Raw genomic sequence first — 22,424 nt, forward strand, 5'->3', positions numbered from 1 at the left:
TGTGGTACCCAGTACATACAGAGCTGAACCACAGCCTGTACCATACCACAGCTTTCTCCAGGCACTAGGTACATCCAGAGCCGAACCACAGCCCGTACCATTACAAGGTCCTTGAAAACTTGGGCCCAGTACCTCCAGAGCTGGACCACAGCCCGTACTATGCCACTGTTCGATTTCGTGCTGACCCTTCATACCTCCGGGGTTGAACCAGAACACCCGTACCATACCACAAGCCCGTGCTGCAGTTGGCTCATCATACCTCCAAGGCTGAACCACAGCACCCGTACCATACCACGGCCTTCACTCTCTATTGTACCAGCATACCTCCAGGTCAACACCAGTACCATACCGCAAGCCCATGCTGCAATTGCCACCTCATACCTCCGGACGGCTTCCCCATTCCATCGTTAAATTGGCCACTGCACACCTTGGCCATATGCACCTAAGCATGAGACTCTGTACTTTTAGCTGACAGCGAACACTTGCCCCAGGACTCGGGGATGGGCAGGAGGGTTTGCTGTCCTGGGCCATGAGACTGAGATAACTCCACCCCCCAAGACTTAGGGCCTGAGTCATTAAGGAGAGCAAAGCATAAAAAAGAAGTAACTTTGCACCTGGAGGGAGAGGTAATATTATTTATTTATAGTTTATAATTTGGATAGTGCATGTCCTAGATCAACTTTAAATTTCAGTGTAAAAATAAAGCTATCCAGTATTTGTGTGCTAAATGAAAAAAAAAAAAAACAGCCAGTATTTAACTTATATGCAAAATAATAAACTAATTTGCACCCCTTGCATTGGGACATGGTTTGTCCAGGAGAAAACTTACCTCAGGCCCTTAGAAAGTATGAAGATCATAGTCAGTTATCAGCAACTTGCTCTCTAGCAAGCCTGTCTTTTCACATTTTCTCTTACATCTTATTGAACAGTATCAGATTTCTATTTTGTTTACATTTGTTGAGCTGAGTGTTTACGCATACAAATCCACTGAAAATAATGTAGCAGGTATTTTTTGCAAATACAGATATGAGAAATGTATTATATTTGGACATACATCCTTACAGAACCGTAACTAGGGTGGTGCGGGCGGTGCCGTCGCCCAGGGCGCAAGCCCGAGGGGGCGCAGCAGCCGGCTACCTTCCCCTCTGTGGCACATAGTAGAAAAAAAAAATCTAAAAAAAATAAATTGTGGCCACTCCCCAGACGCGCGGCACCCCCCCTCCCCCCGCGACTCCTGCGGGGCAGGGTGCCACGGGAGGGGGGAGGGGCTAGTGTGGTGGCTGGTCCATGGAAGTACAATGGAAAAAAAAACGCCGGGTCCCTGTCACTGCAGCATCACTAATGATGTCACCATGCTGTCAGTGCAGAAGAGCCAACAATGCGGGAAGCTGAGAACTGACCTTAAGTAAGTGAGGGGGAGGGGGATCTTTCAGCTCCGTTAGTTGTTCTCTCCCTAAGCACTGGTCTGTTAAATCACATGTGTGTTATCATGTGTGTTAGCAGCTCTCTGCTTCCAGGACTGTCCCTCCCAGCATCCCCAGCTCCTCCTGACAGCTCTGCGTTCCACCAACACTCTCACCTCTGCTCCTGATAACTATGACTCCAGTGCCCCCCTCCCAACTCTCGGTGCACTGTACCATACAAAACCCTCATCATTGACCTTTCCTTGCCCTGCATATCAGTTCCCTCTGTTTCTATCCAAATATGTTTCCCTTCCTCCTGATCCCTGACACCTGTCAATTCTGACTCCTGGACCCCTGAAATACAGCTGTAACCTCTGCACCCTCTCCATCACTACTGCAGATATCCCTCATCTTCCTTATATCTTATATAGACCACCCCCTAATTCTATGTAGCTGATACCTGACCCCTTTCCCTCCACCATAAACGCAGAATATTTCACACACTGACCTGCAGTAAGGGGAGCCCTAACCTCTTCCCTGTCTCACAGCCACCAAATCCCAAGCAGGTGGGTGAAAATCTCTTCTGTATAATTTTTATGCTGTCATCAGCATATGATGTTACAGGAATGCTCTCTGTATAGTATGGCGGTCATAGGAATGCTCTCTGTATTGTATGGTGGTCATAGGAATGCTCTCTGTATAGTATGGTGGTCATAGGAATGCTTTCTGTATAGTATGGCGGTCATAGGAATGCTCTCAGTATAGTATGGTGGTCATAGGAATGCTCTCTGTATAGTATGGTGGTCATAGGAATGCTCTCTGTATAGTATGGCGGTCATAGGAATGCTTTCTGTATGGTATGGCGGTCACAGGAATGCTCTCTGTATGGTATGGCGGTCACAGGAATGCTCTCTGCATAGTATGGAGGTCATAGGAATGCTCTCTGTATTGTATGGTGGTCATAGGAATGCTCTCTGTATAGTATGGTGGTCATAGGAATGCTCTCTGTATAGTATGGTGGTCATAGGAATGCTCTCTGTATTGTATGGTGGTCATAGGAATGCTCCCTGTATAGTATGGTGGTCATAGGAATGCTTCCTGTATAGTATGGCGGTCACAGGAATGCTCTCTGTATGGTACGGCGGACACTAGGAGGCTCTTTATAGTGTGTGTGTGTGTGTGTGTGTGTGTGTGTATGTGTATATATATATATATATATATATATATATATATATATATATATATATATAAAATTTAGTGTGATGGTGATAAGGGGGCACAATGTGATAAAGATGGCTCCATGGCACGTTGTGGTGAAGAAGAAACTGTGATGGAGGGCACAGTGGGATGAAGGGGCAGTTTGATTCAGATGGTACCGTTACAATTATGTTTTAATTTGTTTCAGTGAGTTTTATTTCAAAAACCAATTCATTTTTTATACAGCTAGCATGTGATAGCTGCATTTAAAGTACTTTGATTCTATGGAGACTTATTACATAAAGATCCTTACAAAGCCACACCGTGAAGAATGGGGAGGGAGTGGGTTTCAGTGCGGTCTAGAACTTGTAAAGCGCTAGCCACTCCCCCACAGTAGGTTGACCACGCCCACTCGATTATTGACACTCCCACTTAGATGGGGGGGCGCCAGTGCCCTGTCTCGCCCAGGGCACTAAAATGTCTAGTTACGGCACTGTATCCTTACATACATGCATTTATACAACTGAGAAAAGTAAAGAAGTAAACAAGGAAGATCAGATCAGGAGAACACAAATCTGGGCTCAGAAGCCTGCCATCCTTGAAATTAATTTGATCTCTTTTATGTTATTAGTGTCTCTCATTCAACAGCTCCTATACATTTCTTTTACATGTTTTTCTTACCTCAGTTAGCACATTTAAACCAGGCAGCTTGAATATATGCAGAGGGTTGAAGGATGAAAACGAATCATCTACATTGGTCAAGGTTAACTGAAAAGCTCTTGAGTTTGTATCCTGCTGTTCAGAATGTTGTGAAGACAATGCCATTTTCAGGTAATCCTAACAGGAAAGCAAACATATGGATTGATGCATATATACATCTTATGTAAAATAAAAATGTGGTTTGAATATTTATGTGATGTTGTTTATGAAAAAACTACATATTTTCTAGATACATAATGCATATAACTGATCATCTATAATGAGATGATATTAAGACTGTATATTTATATACTCAAACCTCCCTTACCATCAATAAGACCACAATTTCCTTAGCCTCCCAATGTCACTGCCTTAGTGTGATCCTTGACACTGCCCTCTTCCTTACTCTCACACATCCATTCTCTCTCACAGTCATTTCACCTCCAGCTTCAAAATATTGTTAGAATATGCCCTTTTCCTAACCAAGATGCTACCAAGTACGCTTTGACTGCAACCCCCTACTATCTGGCATTACCCTCACCCATCTGTCCCTGATTCAAACAGTTCTAAATGCCTTGGCAAAATGATCTTCCTCTCTTGCTGTTTCACATCCTTACACTTGCTCCCTTTATATTCCAAATAAACAATTCAAATTACTCACACCCACCTATAAAGCCCTGAACACCACCACCCCTTCATATCAAACCTAATCTTGAAATACTCTTCTTCATGCCCTCTTAGATCTGCCTCTGACCTATGCTTCACCTCCTATCTGATAACGATCTCTCACACCCACAGAAAAAAACATACCCACCTATGGAATTCCCTACTATGCCTGGTCAAACTCTTCCCCAAGCTTGAAACCTTTTAAACACTTGGAAAACCCTCCACTCTGAGCAGGGCCAGATTAAGGAAATGGAGGTCCCTTGGCTAAGGGGGCCTCCATTGCTCGATGAGGTCCCCCCGTTAGCCGCGCCCACCCCCCAAGCGCTAACCTCCTTCTCCTGTCACTGTAGTCCTTCCGCGGCGCTCAGTAAGCTCCTTACTGAGGAGATCTCATGACACTCTCACAAGATCTTCTCAGTAAGGAGATTACTGAGCGCCGCAGAAGGACTATAGTGACAGGCTCGTTGCGCCCTCGCCCCCGCACTGATCAATAATGCTGCTGAGCACTTTCAAGGGCCCCCTGGATGCCCGACGCCTCTGGCCTGTAGCCCAGTTACACCTCTGGTTAATCCGGCCCTGACTCTGAGCCATACTCACTGCTCTTGTCTCAGCTCTTGCCTTTTCACAGTAGAATGTAAGCGGGCCTTACCCTTTCTTTTCACGTCTGCATTTATTTTTTGAACCACCTTGTTTTATATATGCTCTGTTTTTACCCACTGTCTATATACATCTATAGACATAGGCACTTGTCAAGTTTATAAATCAGAATACATTTAAAACCAAGCCAACAATAAGGCCACTTCACATCAGTGATAGGATATTTGTTCACTTAAATATTCTTCTCCTGTGTTTGAAGGCTCTTTTAAAAAGTGGCAACATTGACAAAAAAACCACAATTATATTTTTAAATGTAGTCTTATACCTCAATCTTTTGCACCAAATTATTTAAACAATATCACTAAGCCATATAAAACAATAAAAAAATCATACATTTTACTACTTCAAATCTAATCCAATACTGTAACGATGCGTCTGTTCTCATGTAGTTTTACACAACAATAAGAAAGTTGATGTTAATGTCGTAATGCAGTTTGCAGGATAACCTTTTTTGTATACAGAAGAACAGAAGCAATGTAAATACATTGGATTCTAGTGTAATGCTCAATCTGATATTGACTTTAAAAGTATTACCAAGTCTTTGACGAACGCTTAGCTGCCAGCATACTCTGCCTCAACCCAATACACACCTAATTGCTCGGCAAAAAGGCAGTTTGCCTACCTCATTGAGCTGGATGATGTGATGAATTTGCCTCAGGTACTCGCTGCCACCTGGTTTATGGCAGATATCCAGTACCATCATGTTTATTTTCTGCTCAGTCAAATCGAGCCTGCTGCCTTGGTCTTTTAATATTGAACTGTCTTCTTGCATCTCGAAACCACTGGGAAAATAGTGTACAGCGTTACATACAATAATATGCACAATAAAACCATTTCAGTGTCGTCATCCACTGCCCACAGGCAGCTCTCTAGCAATGCTGTACATGCAATAACTGACACAGAAAACATTGCTCCCACTTTTTTTTTTTTTTTTAAATCTCACTCAATAATAATATGGGCTTCCAGGCACTAATAAAACTACTATCATTATAAGTAAAGCAGGATATCCTACTAAACCAAATATTTAAAGCCTATGTAGAAGGTAATCATTTGTATTTGTGGCTAGTTTAATAGCCAATGTCTGTCTTTTGCAAACTTAAACATACCTATCTGGCACTATGTAAACAAAAGAAAAAACAAATGAATCTCAGGGTAGTTACTGTAAAAAGAAGACGTTACATTAATAAAATGTTGCTTATTCCACGTGTCTTCATTAAGCTGGGTACACACTACAGAAATGTCAACCAACTTTTTATGCCGAGCGATTTTACATGCGATCGATAGTCCGATCGCTCGGTCCATGGACTGCATACACATTAGCCTTGTTTAGAACGATAAAGGGAAGAGCGGACATCCCTTTAGCGACTTTTTACAGCCATGTTGTCGTGAGCAATGACTGTAATTTCGTACTCACTGTTGTGGATCGGTCGGAAGTTTATACACACTACACAAAGGAAATGAGATTGGAACGAAAATATTAAACGGTACGACCAACCAAATGAGGCGACAATCATCCATTTCGGCAGACTTTCGACCATCGTGTCACTGCACACACTGACCCGACTTTTGAACGAGCGGTCATACGTCGGCTGATTTAGCCGATTATTGGATGAAAACTGTGTAGTGTGTACCCAGCTTAACTCTCAGCCCTGTGCAGCTTCAATTGATCTGACCTGGAGTCTAAAGAAAATGCTATGATGATATCATCACCCTAAAAGTTCACAAGATATCACTCTATAATGTTTATAGTGACATAGGCAGAGATAGATGTTAGTTAAATTAGATGTTAAATATGTTATTTGTATGTTGTAACTAAAAAATCTCAATAAAAATACTTTATTAAAATCTGTTCTCGGTTACTTGTCACCTGTGATTTTATTGATCACATTCTAGAACTTGGTGGATTAGATGATTATTAAATATGCCCTGATATGTAAAAACACAAATCCGTGTAATATTTATATTTTTATTCATTTTGTTAAGACTATAGAGGAGTGTTAAAATGTTTTCGATTTTGGGTTTAACTCTAAAAAGAAGATGCCATGCAACAAAAGTACAATGGGCATTTACCAAGAATCTGGGGTCTACAAAAATGCCAGTATCCTCTTCCAATGTAAATATCTGTGACTCACTACAAGCTAGAAAGTGTTTTTTTTTTTTGAGGTTTGTATATGACTTGTATGCAAATAATTAATGAATGTCCTTCTAAAGATAAAATATTATGTATGCATTTTACAGTTCATCACTTCATCCTGTGTAACTAAATACTTTATGGTCCTGGAGGATGAGTAACAGGTGAGATTGATAAGATCCACTGAGGTATATAACGTGCTGGAAATCCCCCCGACTAATGCTTACTGTATGGAATAAGAGCAAATCTTCTTCAACATGAATTGTCTTCCATGGATAATAAATTAGTCGAAAATTAATAAAATCAGAGTTCTATAACATTATTAATTTTGTCAGCATAACATTAAAGGTGCAGCTAAAGATGTATTGTGAAACTTTCTTTTTTACTTTTTCATACAGCGTTCGTAGCAGAAAATTAATTGTAATCATACCCTGTCAGCTCTACAAACCTGAATTCTGTCTTATGTTATGTAGTATATAAATACAGGCTGCAGTATACAGGCCTTTCTATGGCATTAGGAGGACAATTTCAAGCTATTCTTTCCATGGCAGGTACAAACCACCTTATTTTATCGGAGGATTTTGTGTGTGTGTGTGTGTGTGTGTGTGTGAGGATGACATTGAAAAAGTTGAGGGCCCTCTGACAAAGGAGTGTATCACCCGAATTGTATCCTTTCCTGTCCATCACTTTGCAGGTGAAGCAGATGATTGGATTCAGTCAGTGCTATGATTAATGAGTTCCTCTCTGTATTTGGTGCAGCCTATCAATCATGTCATTAGGGAGAATGTGCCCTGAAAGAGGCAGACCTCAGCCAAGGAATAACTGCATTCATCTTAATCTGTATATGCACCCAGCCAGCCAAGTCAGGGTCACCATGATGAAAAACAATAATCTTCAACGCCACAAATTACTTTGCAAAGACGGACGTTTCCTCACTTTTTTTTGGGCAGCGTGTTCTCTAAAATGCAAGATGACTGTTTACAGCCTGGGTGTTACTTTGTAGTGAAGGTTATTTTAATGAATAGTAATGTTTTCAGGCAGTGTACAAGACAGGCGGTGCACACAGCTGCCACTTTCTACAGGGTGAGTTTATTTCCACACAAGTCAAAGTCACATCTATATTCAACTACTTACAGTCCAATATACTGCAGAGGTCATCACTTTACTACGTCTGTCTGTTTATCTGTGGCATAATAAATTATAATGTGGTATATTATATAACCTGTTACGTACAAAGTTATTTCATGCTTCCATCATGTCCCATAAACCTAGACTTGATAAGTGATCTAAGTTGTATCTATGTGAATAACACAAACACTGGCTTTCTATATAACTATACAGTAAAAAGATATCGTGAAAGCAGTTATGCAGAAAAAATAGAAAACTGGAAAGGGAAAAACAGTAATTAGTTGTTGCTGTTCAGTAACAATAACATACACATACAAATGATAACTGATTTTTTCTTCCTCTTTGTTCATTGTGAGAAGCACAGTAAACAATGTAATGAGAAGAGTAATGCTAGAATAGGAAAAGATTAGGTAATCTTTAAATGCATTTTAGAATATCTTAGATAATGTAATCCAAATTATGGAAATGCATCAGGTTGGGTACGTTATTCCGACTCTGTGAGCCTGACAAGGAGGAAATAGACAAAAAAATTGTGATTACAATAACATAGACATACTTTAAAAGTAGACTTACCTCATTCCAAGGCAAGTTTTTCTCTCAAACATTTTTCCTCAGCCACTTCTAAAAAAGAGTAGTGTAATGGAATGGCCTCTGTCTCTCTCCCACCCCCTCGATCCTGATACCCATCTGATCAAACCCTGCCTGCACACCTGGCCTCTCCCGCCCTATACACAGCAAGTGGGCAGGTAAGGGCAAATTACACCTACTAACATACAACCCAGACTTGATTGTTAAAGAGCTATTACTCATCGCTCTATGATTTAAACGCTGCCCACAGACCTGGGAGAGAAGACAGATGATTCTGATAGCTGTGGGAGATGACAGGAGCGCAAATAAGTGTCTATCAAATTTCTTAGCTGGGACATAACAGAAGAAGAAACCACCACAACGCTGCGCTGGATGAAGGTTGCCTCTGCTCTGGGCCTGAACGGTTCCCCTGCTAAATACTACAAAAAATATGCTGGTGTCCTTAGCCCTAAACATACAATGTGGTTCAAAAACATTTTTGATGGAGCCTGCTTTGACCCAGCCACAACCCAAGCTCGGAACACAGTCATACCAAAAAGGGCAAACACCCTCCCTTTGTAGTAGTTACCTCCCCATTTCACTATTAAATGTTGATCTGAATATCTACGCTAAAGTGCTCGCAAAATTGAGTGAATACTGTACTCCCGAATCTAGGTCACCCATATCAGGTCGGATTTGTCCCAAGACGCCAGGCCGCAGACAATACCAGGCGGACCATAGATCTTGTCCACTACATTAATGAATGTAAACAACACTCCATCCATCTTTCATTAGACGCCTTAAAAGACATTTGACCATGTTGGCTGGCCCTTCATGATGAAGACTCTTGCTTCCTATGGCTTTTGGGAACGTTTTCTCACTGGAGTTTCGGCCTTATACTACAACCCTACTGCTTTGGTTCAGGTGAACAGCTGCTCCTCCCCCTCTTTCCCCATTCAAAAGCAGGACCCAACAGGGTTGTCCTCTGTCCCCCCTCCTCTTTGCGTTAGTCATAGAACCCCTAGTCACGAAAAATCGCCTAAACCCTGATATCTCCGGTATACAATTACCCACCAACACTCATAAGATCACACTCTATGTGGATGACATTCTCCTCACTATCACTAAACCCTTAAGTTCACTTCCTAACTTATTTCAGGAAATAGACACCTTCTCCGCTCTCTCAAATTTTAAAATAAACACGTCCAAAACTAAAATCCTAGATTTCCACATCCCTCCCAAACTGAAACAGCTATTGGAACTGAATTTTCCTTTCACTGGAATTCCAAGCACATTAGATATCTGGGTATAGCACTCATTAGAAAGGTGGAACACCTCAACAAGGCCAACTATCCCCCTCTCATAACTTGCATTAAAAAAGACTTCATGGGACAAACTTATGATATCTTGGGTGGGCCGAATCACCTCAGTGAAGATTGATTTTACTTCCGAGATTGCTATAACTTTTTCACACTCTCCCTATTAGGGTTCCCCCTTCAATCCTCAAAATGTTGCAGGCCGATTTAATGGGCTTCATCTGGTCAAATAAATGGACCAGGATACCCACCCACATCCTTCATCAGTCCCCCATGGCATGTGACCTTGGCATCCCGAACCTCCGCAATTACTACTATGTGGCCCGTTTATCCCAATGTGTGCAGTGGCACCCTCCACCTAGAAAAAGGGTCTGGGTTGACATAGAATTAGACCTTCTAGAGGGGTCACCGATCTGTTCCATACCTTTGCTCCCTACAGCACAGCGCTCAGCAACTGCTCGAATTCACCCGGTGGTGGCCCTCTCCCCTATCTGGTCGCGATGTAATCGAATGGCCTCTGTCTCTCTCCCGCCCCATCAATCCAGATACCCATCTGGTCAAACCCTGCTGTGGTGAATTGAGGTATTAAAATCACCCCAACAAGCCTGTCCCTCTTATCTCACAAAATGTGGATTATAGCATGTACTTTTAATAGTCCTTACCTTTGTTCTCCAGCTCAACAGAATACCACTGCAGTGTCTATTTACATGTAGGTAAAGGAACATTGTAGATCATTGTAAATATGTATATTGTATCTTGTTCATATTGCATTGAAGCTGTTAATCATTGTCCTTAAAGTGAAGCCAGGTGGGTTTTTGATAAGGATCAGATTGCAGGATATAGGTGAGGGGGAAGGCCAATTAGTATCCATTGTTCTCAACATGACTAGATCAGACATTTGTCTAGAGCCAAGCAGGGGACCTTCTGTGGAAGTACAGGTCGTCTCAACTCCCCCTCCAACCCCTGATACAGCACCTACCAATGGTTAAGAATGATAGACCCAGGGATTTGCCCAGGAAGTGGAAAACACTGTGGAAATCATACCCTAGATATAAGGAGCCACTCCGGGGGAAGGGGGGGGAGGAGGAAATATTCATTCTGAGATTTGTTTCATGGAAGGTGCAGTGTAGCTGGTTTTGAGTTTTCGTTCTCTAGCAATGGGCTAGCTAAGAGAACTAAGAGAAGAACTCCATGGGTCTTTAAGTCAGAACATCCAGGTGACTGTAGCTCCTTAAGCTAGTGGGGTAAGGGACAGATGATGTGGTAAACCTGCCTGGCATTTATTTACTGTGTGTACATAATAATCTAATGATTGTCGGTTTTGGCACACCTACCTGGTGGAGCATATTACCAGCATCTTGAGGGGCTCCTCTGTGTCTTTCTACAAAATTTGGTCCCCTTGGGCTTCTATTCATAATCAACCTCTGCTCCTCTGTTCCAGCAACTGGACAATTTAATCTAAGGGTTAGGAATAGGGTTAGGTGCCGGGTCCTGCCATTGCCGCTTTAATTTCCAAAATTTTAATGTCGCTCTCTTTAGTGTCATCATAGTTAAGTGCAGGCTTTTAGTCTCTTCGCAATTGATAGAAGTCTGCATTACTGTCTCGTTGTTAAAGTCCTCTGTGTATGCTATTGTAAGTCTACTTTTAAAGCATGTTATTGTAATCACAATTTTTTTGTCTATATCCTCCTTGTCAGGCTTCTCAGAGTCAGAATAGTGAGCACCCCCTAAATGCATCTTAACCACAAAACCCTACGTCCCAAGTATTCAGTATAATGGATGCTTCTGTTAATGACCAAACTGAATTCAAATTCTAATGTATTTAGTCAAACGAAGCAAGAGGAGACCCAAATTTAAAAAAAATATATTTGTAATTTTACCTCCTGAAAGTTGTAACTCCGTGTGTTAGGCACTAAAACTGTAGGGACATCAGGATTTAGTGGGTCAGATCCATAGATTTATCCAAAAACAAATTATACTAAAATCCCCTAGGATCTGACAGAATTTTAAACCAAAACCTATATGCAGCCAATAAAAATAATGGTATATGAATGATTATTTCTTGTAACGGTATATTGATCATGAATTTGGGTCCATTCCCAATGGTAAATGAGAATAGCTGTTTGATGTTATGGTTTGAGTCTTTATTCTTTTTTTCTGGAAATATATAGCTTAAGTCAGTTACTATTTCAAAAAACTTACATTAGATCCTACAGACTAGGAGAAATTCTCCTTGTTCTCATTTACAAGCAGTATGCCAAGGTACATAGCTTTTGTCTGAAGAGAACTGTGAGGCTAGGTACATTTACATAGCAAAACAATTGGCCTCCAATTAAGTACATCAGCCCATCCCACAGAAGTTTTGTAATTAACGTTTGTGAAGACTAAAGTCTCTTGAAAGCTGGACTTGGAAATAGACGGACATACAGGTCTCCTCTCCCAACTTGGAAACAGACAGACACAAGGATTATGCTACATGTGCCCTTCGGGGTGCCAGTATTGTTTTGAACATGAGGAAATAGACTTAAATATGAGTAAAATAAACACTGTGTATTATTATTGCTTTAAATGGTTAAGCTATAGACTATAGGAGCTACAATAAGCTGTGTTGTAAGCTTTGTTATAGAGTCACAGACCATGGGGTAAATGTATTATGGCCAGATTTTTTCAACTCGCCGAAAATCGGCGACTTTGCAGCTAAAATTTAAAGCGGCGATGGCTTGTAAAGGCATGTTTCAAGTTACAAGCCATTTTAGCTGCAAAGTCGCCGATTTCCGGACCATAATACATTCCGTTCTTTGCTCAAGCTCCCACTTTTACTTATCCTTCAAATATAAAGCATTGGATATTTCTGAATAGTGTTGGCAAAAGTCACAGTATCACTAGGGAACACCTTCACACCAAAAACCAGGCACTACTAAACTACCATCTCTGTTCACCTGCTGGAGCCTCTGATCTCAACTGGCATTGCGATTTCAACATCTGTTCAGCTGCCCACTGAGCTCAATTGTTAGGATTGCTATTGCCATTTCTGTGTGGCTGCTGGACCCTCTGCACCCACCTGTCAGCATCCTGGACTTGTTGTGTAAAAGCTGCAGAAACTGCCTACTCTATTAACCTGAGCCAGCGTTGGTGTAGTATCCATCACCTTATCCACTGCCCTGCACAATTTGGATCATTTGTTTCTTCCCACGATCTCATTACCTACCGTAGCTAATAAACATTCATCCACATCTCTCCATCATGCACCTACTCAATTTACACTCTCTCTTTCTCGCATTCACTTTAACAAACAACTCTCCAAACTCCTCTTCTCTCTCCATTACCTTATTTCTCCCTCCCATATTATTATTTCCCCATTACTACTTCCCTCCTCGCTAGTCTGCACACATGAACTATTTTGCTTCCTGTACCCACCACACTCAACAGCCTACATAAACAGAAATAAACCTCACACCCACAAATCATCCTCACCTATCCTCTCTCACCCTGCACCTTCACATGGCTGCCAGAAACATCTGACCTGACCATGGGCCCAGTACAGTTTCCACTATATGCTCACGCTCCTCGCTCCACCCGAAAACTTTATATCCACCCTGTACTTCCAATCCCACCAACCTTATCCACATATCTCAACTAAAATATTTTCCTTTTTTCTGTGCACTATGGAACACTAGATCTGCTTGTAACAAATTGACAACCATTCATTACTAAATCCCTTGACTTCAACATTCCAATTGATAATCCCGCTATCTCTTCTGCCACTAAACTTTTTTCCCATACTTCCTTCTTTTGTCTCTCAAAATGAACCTCATTTTTCACCAACTGTGATGGACAACTCCTTGACTTTGTCTTCCCCTGCTACTGCTCCAAAATTAGTTACTCCAGCTTCGCCTTCTCATCATTTTTACTAAACAACTACTTTATCATATGACTGTATTGTCCTGCCCTAATCAGGCTGTTAATTTCTACAACAAGACACTCACTTCAGCCCTAGACAATGCAGCTCCAGCTAGCACATACAGTCTCCAATGATCCAAACCCACCATAACACACCATATAGACTCACACTGCAGAGCGCCACTGGAAGAAATCTCACTCCTATTCCTATTACCAGAGACAAGACAAGCACAGGTCAGAGGAAGATCTAAGAGGGTGAGAGGGGGAGTATTTTGAGATGAGATTTGAGATGTATGAAGGGGTGGTGTAGGTAAGGTTGAGTAACATGAATTGGATTCTGGAGAACACAGGAAGCCAGATTAGGGATTTGCAAATGGGTGTAGCAGATGTGGAGCAGTGAGAGAGGAAGATCAGTTTTGCAGCAGCATTTAGGATGGATTCAAGTGGGGATACATGGGTGAGGAGTATGCCAGATAATGAGAGAATGGATAAAAGTTTTGATAACTTGTTGGATAAGAAAAGGACGCCTTCTGCAATGGATCATTGGATCATTTTGGAGGAACCTACTGAATCACATGATCACTACACTACACATGATCACTACACTGAAGACTAAATTTAAGGTGGAGAACTCTTTTTAAAGACATAAATGTAATTTTCTGTGGGACTGAATGGTCCATTTTAAAGGTAAAGTATGACTGTAGATTGTGGATCACTGGACTACTGCATAGGAGAACTCAGAGCATGACCAAGTTGTTGTTTTGTTAATTATGACTAGCATTCTATTTTGTGTAACCTTCCTGATAAAAGGATCTCTAGTACCAAAACACTGATGTAAATATATGTCAGACCTTAAGATGCTGTGTGACCAGGGGAGAGCTGGCACATTTTAGCCCGGGGTACAAGATTCGACTCAGCAGTCTATTAGTCTATTTTAAAGGAAAAAATGCAGGTGGCCCAGTGACCCAGACCAAGGAAGTCCACGATGGGACCCGGCACAGGGGGGCAGATGCCCCCCTGCCCCCCAGCCCAGCCTTACCCTGTGTGTGACACTCCTTAAGTCTAATAAATGAGTGGTCATGGTCTCTTTGAGAATATCATAATTTAAATTGGGATCCAAGAATATTTGTGTATTGTTTAGCTAGGATTAGACAAAAGGTGAATTTGTATGTTCCTTACATTAATATACTTAAAGGTAGTGAGTGATTTGTTCTTGTTACACACTCAGCACCTTTATGGAAGATTTTCTTATACCATGTGTAGCTGCTGGGAGATCTGTCCTATTGTCCATTTAATGTGCCTGTATATACATTCGTTATCATTTTCTACAAAGAACTATACACAAAGTATTTGTAATAAAGTGTTCTAGTGCATAAGAGAGTAAATTGTACAGAGAGCTAATTCTAAAAACCTATCATAATAGCAAAAAGAAAAACAAACTCTTTAAAAAACATTTAAAATACTGTAAATATGGCAACATTCTGATCCGATATTAAGACACTTTAATAAATATGCTGTCTTTAGAAAGACAGATGTACTGATAAATGTTTAGAAAACTAAGCAATAACCACATACTTTAAACAAGTTATTATAAATTAATCCCATATACTAGTCATTTGTTCCTTACAGGTATGAAATTCAATAGATAGAGAATATTATCAAATAATTGCTAAAAGTCTGCAAGTCTTCTGCACACTTACTGATTGGCAGCTAAAACTTTTCATTTATATTTTTGAACGAACTGTATACTGAATAATCTTTGCCTGCTTTTCACCATTTCAAGAAAGCAATTCTTTACCCAGTAAATTGTTTCATTGTTTGAAATGAAGGGTGGCAGACATCCCAATTTCTTCCAGAAAGTATCTACAATCTTTCAGTTGTCACCACAATGGGGGTTAGCAAATGTAACATGCAATACTCATAACAAGCAAATCATTGTATCCGAAATAAAATCATTTCAATAAATCATTAATGTACTCCTTTTAAAACATCTTCATTTATTACAATGGACAAAGTCAGTTCATCATTCTAGGGAACATTAAATTAATCTTACCCCTCTGAGCTCAGAACTTTGGCTTTCAGCACCTGCTTCTCAATCCATTTTGGCTGATGTTTCTCAATGTCTTCAAATACTCTTTGTGTCTCCTCTTTGGGGTTACTACTTTTTATTCCAATGGACTTTTCCAAACACCGACACACTACAGCGAGCTTCTCTTTACTCCACGGAGACAGTGTGGTACCTATCATTTGTTCTATGGCTTTTCCATCTTCTAGTATATGACAAATAATACCAATTAAGTTCCATACAAGTATTCCTGTATCCTTACATACAGAGTACTGTTCTGATATTTTTTTCTCTGAGAATAAGTAAAAATACTTTATTGGGGGAGGCAGGCATGCAATTATTGAAGGTATCTTGCTGATCACAATGGAGACGGCTTCAGCTGTCAATCTTGTAATGTCTTCAACATGAAAAGGAAAAAGAAATAATTAATATTTTTCTGCCATCTTCAGGCTACACAAGAATCACTTAGTTTGTGAAATGAAGGAAAACAATATACTCACTGACACAGTCTACTGATCAACTATATTCAACGCAACATAAATGGGCTTGCTAAATAATACAGTGTTATGTGGTGCAACCCGTGATGACAAATCATAGGTTTGCTTTCAGTTTCTAAAGTACATTAGAAAACTTAGAATATGATTCACTGCATCTCTGACAGTTTGCTGGGTGAGCTTGAATATTAAATGTGCCATGCATTGAATATAAAGTGCTTATCTATTTCATACTGGTAGCGAAGCCCCTGACAGATCTCACTAAGAAGAAACTCCCCAAAGTAGTTGACTGGACACCCGCTTGTGAGCTGGCATTTCAGTCGTTAAGCCATAATTCATGCTCCAGTACTGTTGGTGCCCGATTATGACAAGAACTATATTGTGCAAAATGACACGTCACAGTATGGACTGGGATCAGTACTTAGCCAGGTGGGGCCAGATGGGCAGTAGCACCCTGTGGCCTATTTGAGCAGAAAACTGCTAAACCGAGAGGTGGGGTATGCCACAATTGAGAAGGAATGTTTGGCCATCGTGTGAGCAGTGAAAAAACTTCAACCTAATTCGTATGGATGACATTTTACTGTGGTGACTGATCATAATCCTTTAAAGTTGCTACAACACACCTCAGGGGAAAGTAGCCGTTTGTTGCGCTGGAGCCTTGCACTTCAAATTTATGACTTTGATATAATTCACAAGCAAGGAAAGACTCACAGCAATGCGGATGGAATGTCTCAGCATAAAGAGCTGGATCCTCCGGGTCGCCTCCATTACCCTAGGAGACTGCAAACAAAGAGCCAAATTGTTGTGACATGGCACGTTGGTTGGCCACATGGACAAGGGAGAGGAAGGGGGCAGGGAGTGTGACTGGATCACTTATGAATAACTTATGGTATAAATTTATTTAAAGGAAATAGCGCAGGACGCTTATTTATATAATTGCCAATGCACTTATTTTGATATTGTCTATATTTTGATATAGGAAATCTTTATTTCTGAGATCAGTGAGAAAATTCTGATGTATTTATCTGATACAATAGGCCTTTATTTAGAAAGCCTTTTGTATATCTTGGTGTAAGAACATGCCCCGCTAATCAGCTCCAGTTAGCTCCAGCGTGTCCCCGCTAATCAGCTCCAGTCAGCTCCAGCATGTCCCCGGCTAATCAGCTCCAGCGTGTCCCCGCTAATCAGCTCCAGTCAGCTCCAGCGTGTCCCCACTAATCAGCTCCAGAGTGTCCCCGCTAATCAGCTCCAGTCAGCTCCAGCGTGTCCCCGCTAATCAGCTCCAGTCAGCTCCAGTGTGTCCCCGCTAATCAGCTCCAGTGTGTCCCCGCTAATCAGCTACAGCGTGTCCCCGCTACTTGGCAAAAGGACCTTCAGGTCCTTCAGGCGCCTCCCACAGTCTCTGAGCTGTCAGTCACTTCTCCCTGCACAGTTCCGATGACTGCCGATTCCAGCGTGTTTGTCTGACAGTAAGCTGCACAGTGTTGATGACATTTTGGGCACCAAAATTAAGGTGCGTCTTATACATGGGGAAATACGGTACATCCTGATTCTAAAAATAGCCTGTAAGGCTATGTCTAAAATAGTATAAAAATGGAGCCCTTGTAAACTGAAATGCATCATTCTGATGTTCCATCTGACCTGACTTGACCACTGATACCTTTAATCAGTTGAATTGTCCTTGTCGGGGCATCTGAGTGAAATAAACCTCACTCTTTGCTTCAAGACCCTGCTTGACAACTTCTTCAATATTGCTGTAATCCTGTGACCTGCAGACCCTAAATCTAATCTGTTCTCCGACTGTTTCTGAGGTTTGGACCCAGCGCTCCAGTTCCACCACTCTGTCGCTACCCAGCAGCTCTGGCCAGTGTGATAGGCCAGGGGGGATCCATCCACAGCACCATGATCCATAGTAAGTGGTCAGGGGTACCAGCCCAAGTGTACCAGCACGGGAGTACACTAGCATTGACAGTTACCGAGAAGGAACATGGTTCTGGGCGCCATAAAGGAGTCCAGTGGTGGCAGCAAGCTCCTGCTACTGCAGCAGGAGGGGCATATTCAGAATAACGAAAGGGGACGGTGGCCAAGTAAGCCCAGCCGGTTCCCAGCAACAACAGACAGGGTGGCATAGGCGGTCCATCTTGTCACAGATAAATTTGACACTGTTGACCACTCTCTCCTCATACAAACACTACATTCCCTAGGACTTGAAGGCACTGTCCTATCCTGGTTCTCATCCTACCTATCTAATCGCTCTTTCAGTGTTAATTTATCTGGATCCACCTCTGCTCCGCTTCCTTTATCAGTTGGAGTACCACAAGGCTCAGTCCTAGGTCCTCTGCTGTTCTCTATCTACACCACTTCTCTTGGAAAACTAATAAGCTCCTTTGGATTTCAGCATCACCTCTATGCGGATGATATACAAATCTATCTATCCTCTCCTCATCTTTCACCATATGTGTTGTCTCGCGTTACTGACTGTCTTTCTGCCATTTCATCTTGGATGTCTTCTCGCCAACTCAAACTCAATCTTTCAAAAACTGAATTAATAATTAATAATATACCCAACCCAAAAACAGAAAATTCCTGCCTGACATTTCTAAATCTGTTGAACATGACCATAAATCCCACCCCACAAGCTTTAATCCTTGACTCACACCTATCATTTATTCCCCACATCAACTCTATATCTAAATCATGTTACATACATCTAAATAACATTTCCAGACTACGCACATATCTCACACAAGACACTGCAAAAACCTTAATTCATGCACTCATCATCTCCCGCATCAACTATTGCAATTCCCTCCTTACTGGTCTTCCCAAAATCAGACTTGAACCCCTACAATCTATTTTGCAGGCAGTGGCTAGATTGATTTTCCTTGCAAACCGTTCTCCCTCTGTTGAGCCACTCTGTCACTCTCTACAGTGGTTGCCTGTATTTCAATGAATCCAATATAAAATTCTTCCACTAACATACAAGGCCGTCAACAAAACTGCACCGACATACATCTCCTCACTTGTCTCAAAATATCTCCCGATTCGACACCTCCGTTCTGCACAAGATCTGCGTCACTCTTCCACTCTCATCACATCCTCTCATTCCCGGTTACAGGACTTTTTTCGGGCTGCACCCACTTTGTAGAATCCCCCCCTCGCACAGTAAGACTTTCCTTGTGTCTTCAAACCTTCTCTGAAAACCCACCTTTCAGACAAGCTTATAATATTCCTCAACCAGCATCTTAATCTCCTTAGGATACCCTATAACCACCCTCTACACAGCTAACACAAGACAACAACCCTCTGACCAACATTGCTGTGTGACTGATCACACAGCCCTCTCAATACTTTTTACCTTTGCATTCTAGCAGGTCTAATGTGCAATATGATGTAGCACATGCCCCAGTGTTTCAAACTCCCATTGTCCCATAGATTGTAAGCTTGCAAGCAGGGCCCTCTTATCTTTCTGTCTGTATGTATTACCCAGTATTGTATTATAAATGTTTGTGCCACACTACATGTGCCACACATTACATGTAAAAAATGACAGATAGATTGCCCTAGTTTTTATGTTAATGATATATACAGTACTGTGAGAAATTATGGGGGAAAAGCTGATGAGTTTATCTACTGGGTTCTTTGGTTTTTCCATCTCAGAGGCTGTCCATACATTAAAATAATACTATCACTTTCAAAAATCAACGATTCAAAATAATGTGACAAGTTCTAACTACAAAAATATTTATATAAAACAATTTAATTTGTATGTTTCTTTACACAACTTAATATATCCATTGAGACAGTTGATTAGATTAGTTAAAAACCAACCCATGGCTTCTGCACAATATGGAAAATGAGAACCATATCTTCAGTGCATCACAATAAAACACTTGTACAGAATTACTGCAGCAAAGTTCCTAAAAAAATGATACAGGCCCTTTATTATGTGGCTTGTAATAGAATAATGTTTCTCAAACATTATATAATCACCATACATCACAGTGTGGAATATTAAGCACATTCCTCACAGAAAAGTTGACAATGCTGAGCGACACAATAGAAATTTCCCCTAAGTGAAGGCAGTGAAGAATATAAGAACATAAAGAAAGACATTATTGGCAATATTATTAATATATATACTGCACATTCCCAGAATAAATATGTTTTTCTATTTGAATTTAAATGGACAGAATGATACAATAGAAACTAGCACAATACTGCAGATATATATCCATTAAACTACATAATTAAAGACATAAGTGTTTACAGCATTGTCAAAAACACAATCTCCCAACTAAATGTGATGTACTTCTCTGTGAATCTGTATACAAACAGTTTTCTCATGTTAGCAGTAGACAGAGAGCTTGGTCACATACACAAAAGGGATAACTTATACCCATATGGTAAAGGAAAGCCCTTCATCACAAGACTCAAAAGCAAAATTAATAGGAAAATTAAACACACAAATAGGTCAGATACAGTACACACGTGTAAACAGACCCTAAGTCTGATAAGCAGGGCCGCCTTCAGAAATCATGGCCCCCCCTCCCCCCATGAGCGTCGTCCCCCCATGAGCAACAGCACAACACATACTTACCTGGGGGCCCGCTGTCTTGCAGTCCGCTGGTCTCCGCTACACTGTCTTCAGCCTGGCTGTCACCGTGATAGCCAGGCACCAGAATGCGATCGCAGGGGTGGAGGAATCATTCCTCCTGCGATCATGTGATCTGTCACAGGCAGATCACATGATCGCAGGATGTCACGGTGACAGCCAGGCTGAAGTCAGAGACCAGCGGACTGCAAGACAGCGGGCCCCCAGGTAAGTATGTGCTGCGCTGTTGTACCGGGCCCCCTGGTGAGCCTGGGCCCGGTACAACAGTACCCTCCATACCCCCCTGATGGCGGCCCTGCTGATAAGGAAATATTCCAATTTAAAAATAGCTTTTATAAAAGCAGCAAATCTGTTAATGTACCAAATACATTAAAAAAGATAAATAGTTGCACTTAATTGTAGAAAAATCTGATTTACATCTACACCGACACTTAGGTGCCAGTCTAAAGGATAGGCTGAAAACTATCAAACATTGTGGATTATTATTCTTCTAAATAAAAGGAGATAGGTAAAGAAAAACATTTAAAAAAGAAAAAAGAAAAAAAGGGAACGAAAAAAAAACCAGAACAAGAGTAACTATAGCAGAAACAAGCCATGTGTTAGGGACAGTCTGCACAAGATTAACCCCACATTGTGACTCAGGTTAAAAAAAAGGCAGCAATAGGATTCAGTAGGGATACTGAAGGTAAAGAGAATGTATATATAGCTCATGTATATATAGCTCACATGAGCGCACGCTGGATTTTTAAGGGGGGTTTCCGCCCCCGAAAAAAATAGAGAAAGAGAGCTGCTGCGCATGCTTCATTTCCGCGGCACTGTATTGTACAGCAGCCGCGGCGCTGTCAAAGAAGCGTCCGCGGCGGTGCTGTATTGTACCGCCGCGGACGCTTCTTTGACAGCGCCGCGGCTGCTGTACAGTACAGTGCGGCATTGTAGGGGCACTGTTTAGCCCCCGTTCTTCGCAGGAGGGGAGGGGTTTCTGTAGAACCAGAAATTCCCCCTGCGTGCGCCCCTGGCTCAGTCATCCTTACCACATAGTTAAAGCTGCAATTGTGCATGGGCAGCAGGTGCCTTCAAAATGTATGGTGGGCCAGTAATTTCAAGATATGCTAGTAGACAGGAACCAGATTGGCTGAACATTCTGTGTAAACACGATGACTTGCGAGTAAATATCTATGGCTTACATATTTAGGACTCCTGCTCATAAGCATGTCTGTCTCTAAGTAAACAAGTCAACAATGTTACTTTTTTTTTAACCAAACAATACATTAGCTGCCAAATTAAGCAAGCACTTACTTTTCAGATGTTTCTTTGACTCTTTCCCCCCTGAGGTGGTGAAGTTCCATTTCTCTGGTAGGGACTTCAGCAAAACATCTGGAGTGTTGTGATGGTGTGAAAAGGAAAGACAATCATCGGTGGGCTCAATGGAGCTGATGAATGATGTAATCTGATTCACCATGCCTTGCACCGATCTTACCAGTGTTCTTCTTAAATATCGGAGCACTACATTTCTGCTAGTATATGCTGCCAAAAATAAAATAAAAATGGATATTATGCTTATAGATAGAAGTCATAACTGTTTAAAA

The 22,424-nt window shown here is 41.4% G+C and overlaps 1 protein-coding gene across 4 annotated transcripts in view; it reads right to left on the reverse strand.

Moving 5' to 3' along the window:
* The window catches only part of KIAA0825 (KIAA0825 ortholog), a 374,240-nt gene that overhangs the window by 177,659 nt on the left and 174,157 nt on the right, over positions 1–22,424 (reverse strand). For all 4 annotated transcript variants that reach the window (XR_012678323.1, XM_075181021.1, XM_075181001.1 and 1 more), the window contains 4 exons: positions 22,135–22,362; positions 15,718–16,126; positions 5,245–5,404; positions 3,282–3,437 (listed from right to left, as the gene is read on the reverse strand). Coding sequence is in view for 3 of the 4 variants with exons in the window: in XM_075181021.1 (XP_075037122.1) it covers positions 3,282–3,437; positions 5,245–5,404; positions 15,718–16,126; positions 22,135–22,362 (953 nt within the window). In the remaining variant the exon portion in view is untranslated. The remainder of the gene's footprint in view (positions 1–3,281; positions 3,438–5,244; positions 5,405–15,717; positions 16,127–22,134; positions 22,363–22,424) is intronic.

The sequence above is a fragment of the Mixophyes fleayi genome, chromosome 1 (assembly GCF_038048845.1).
Source record: "Mixophyes fleayi isolate aMixFle1 chromosome 1, aMixFle1.hap1, whole genome shotgun sequence".
Classification (NCBI taxonomy): domain Eukaryota; kingdom Metazoa; phylum Chordata; class Amphibia; order Anura; family Limnodynastidae; genus Mixophyes; species Mixophyes fleayi.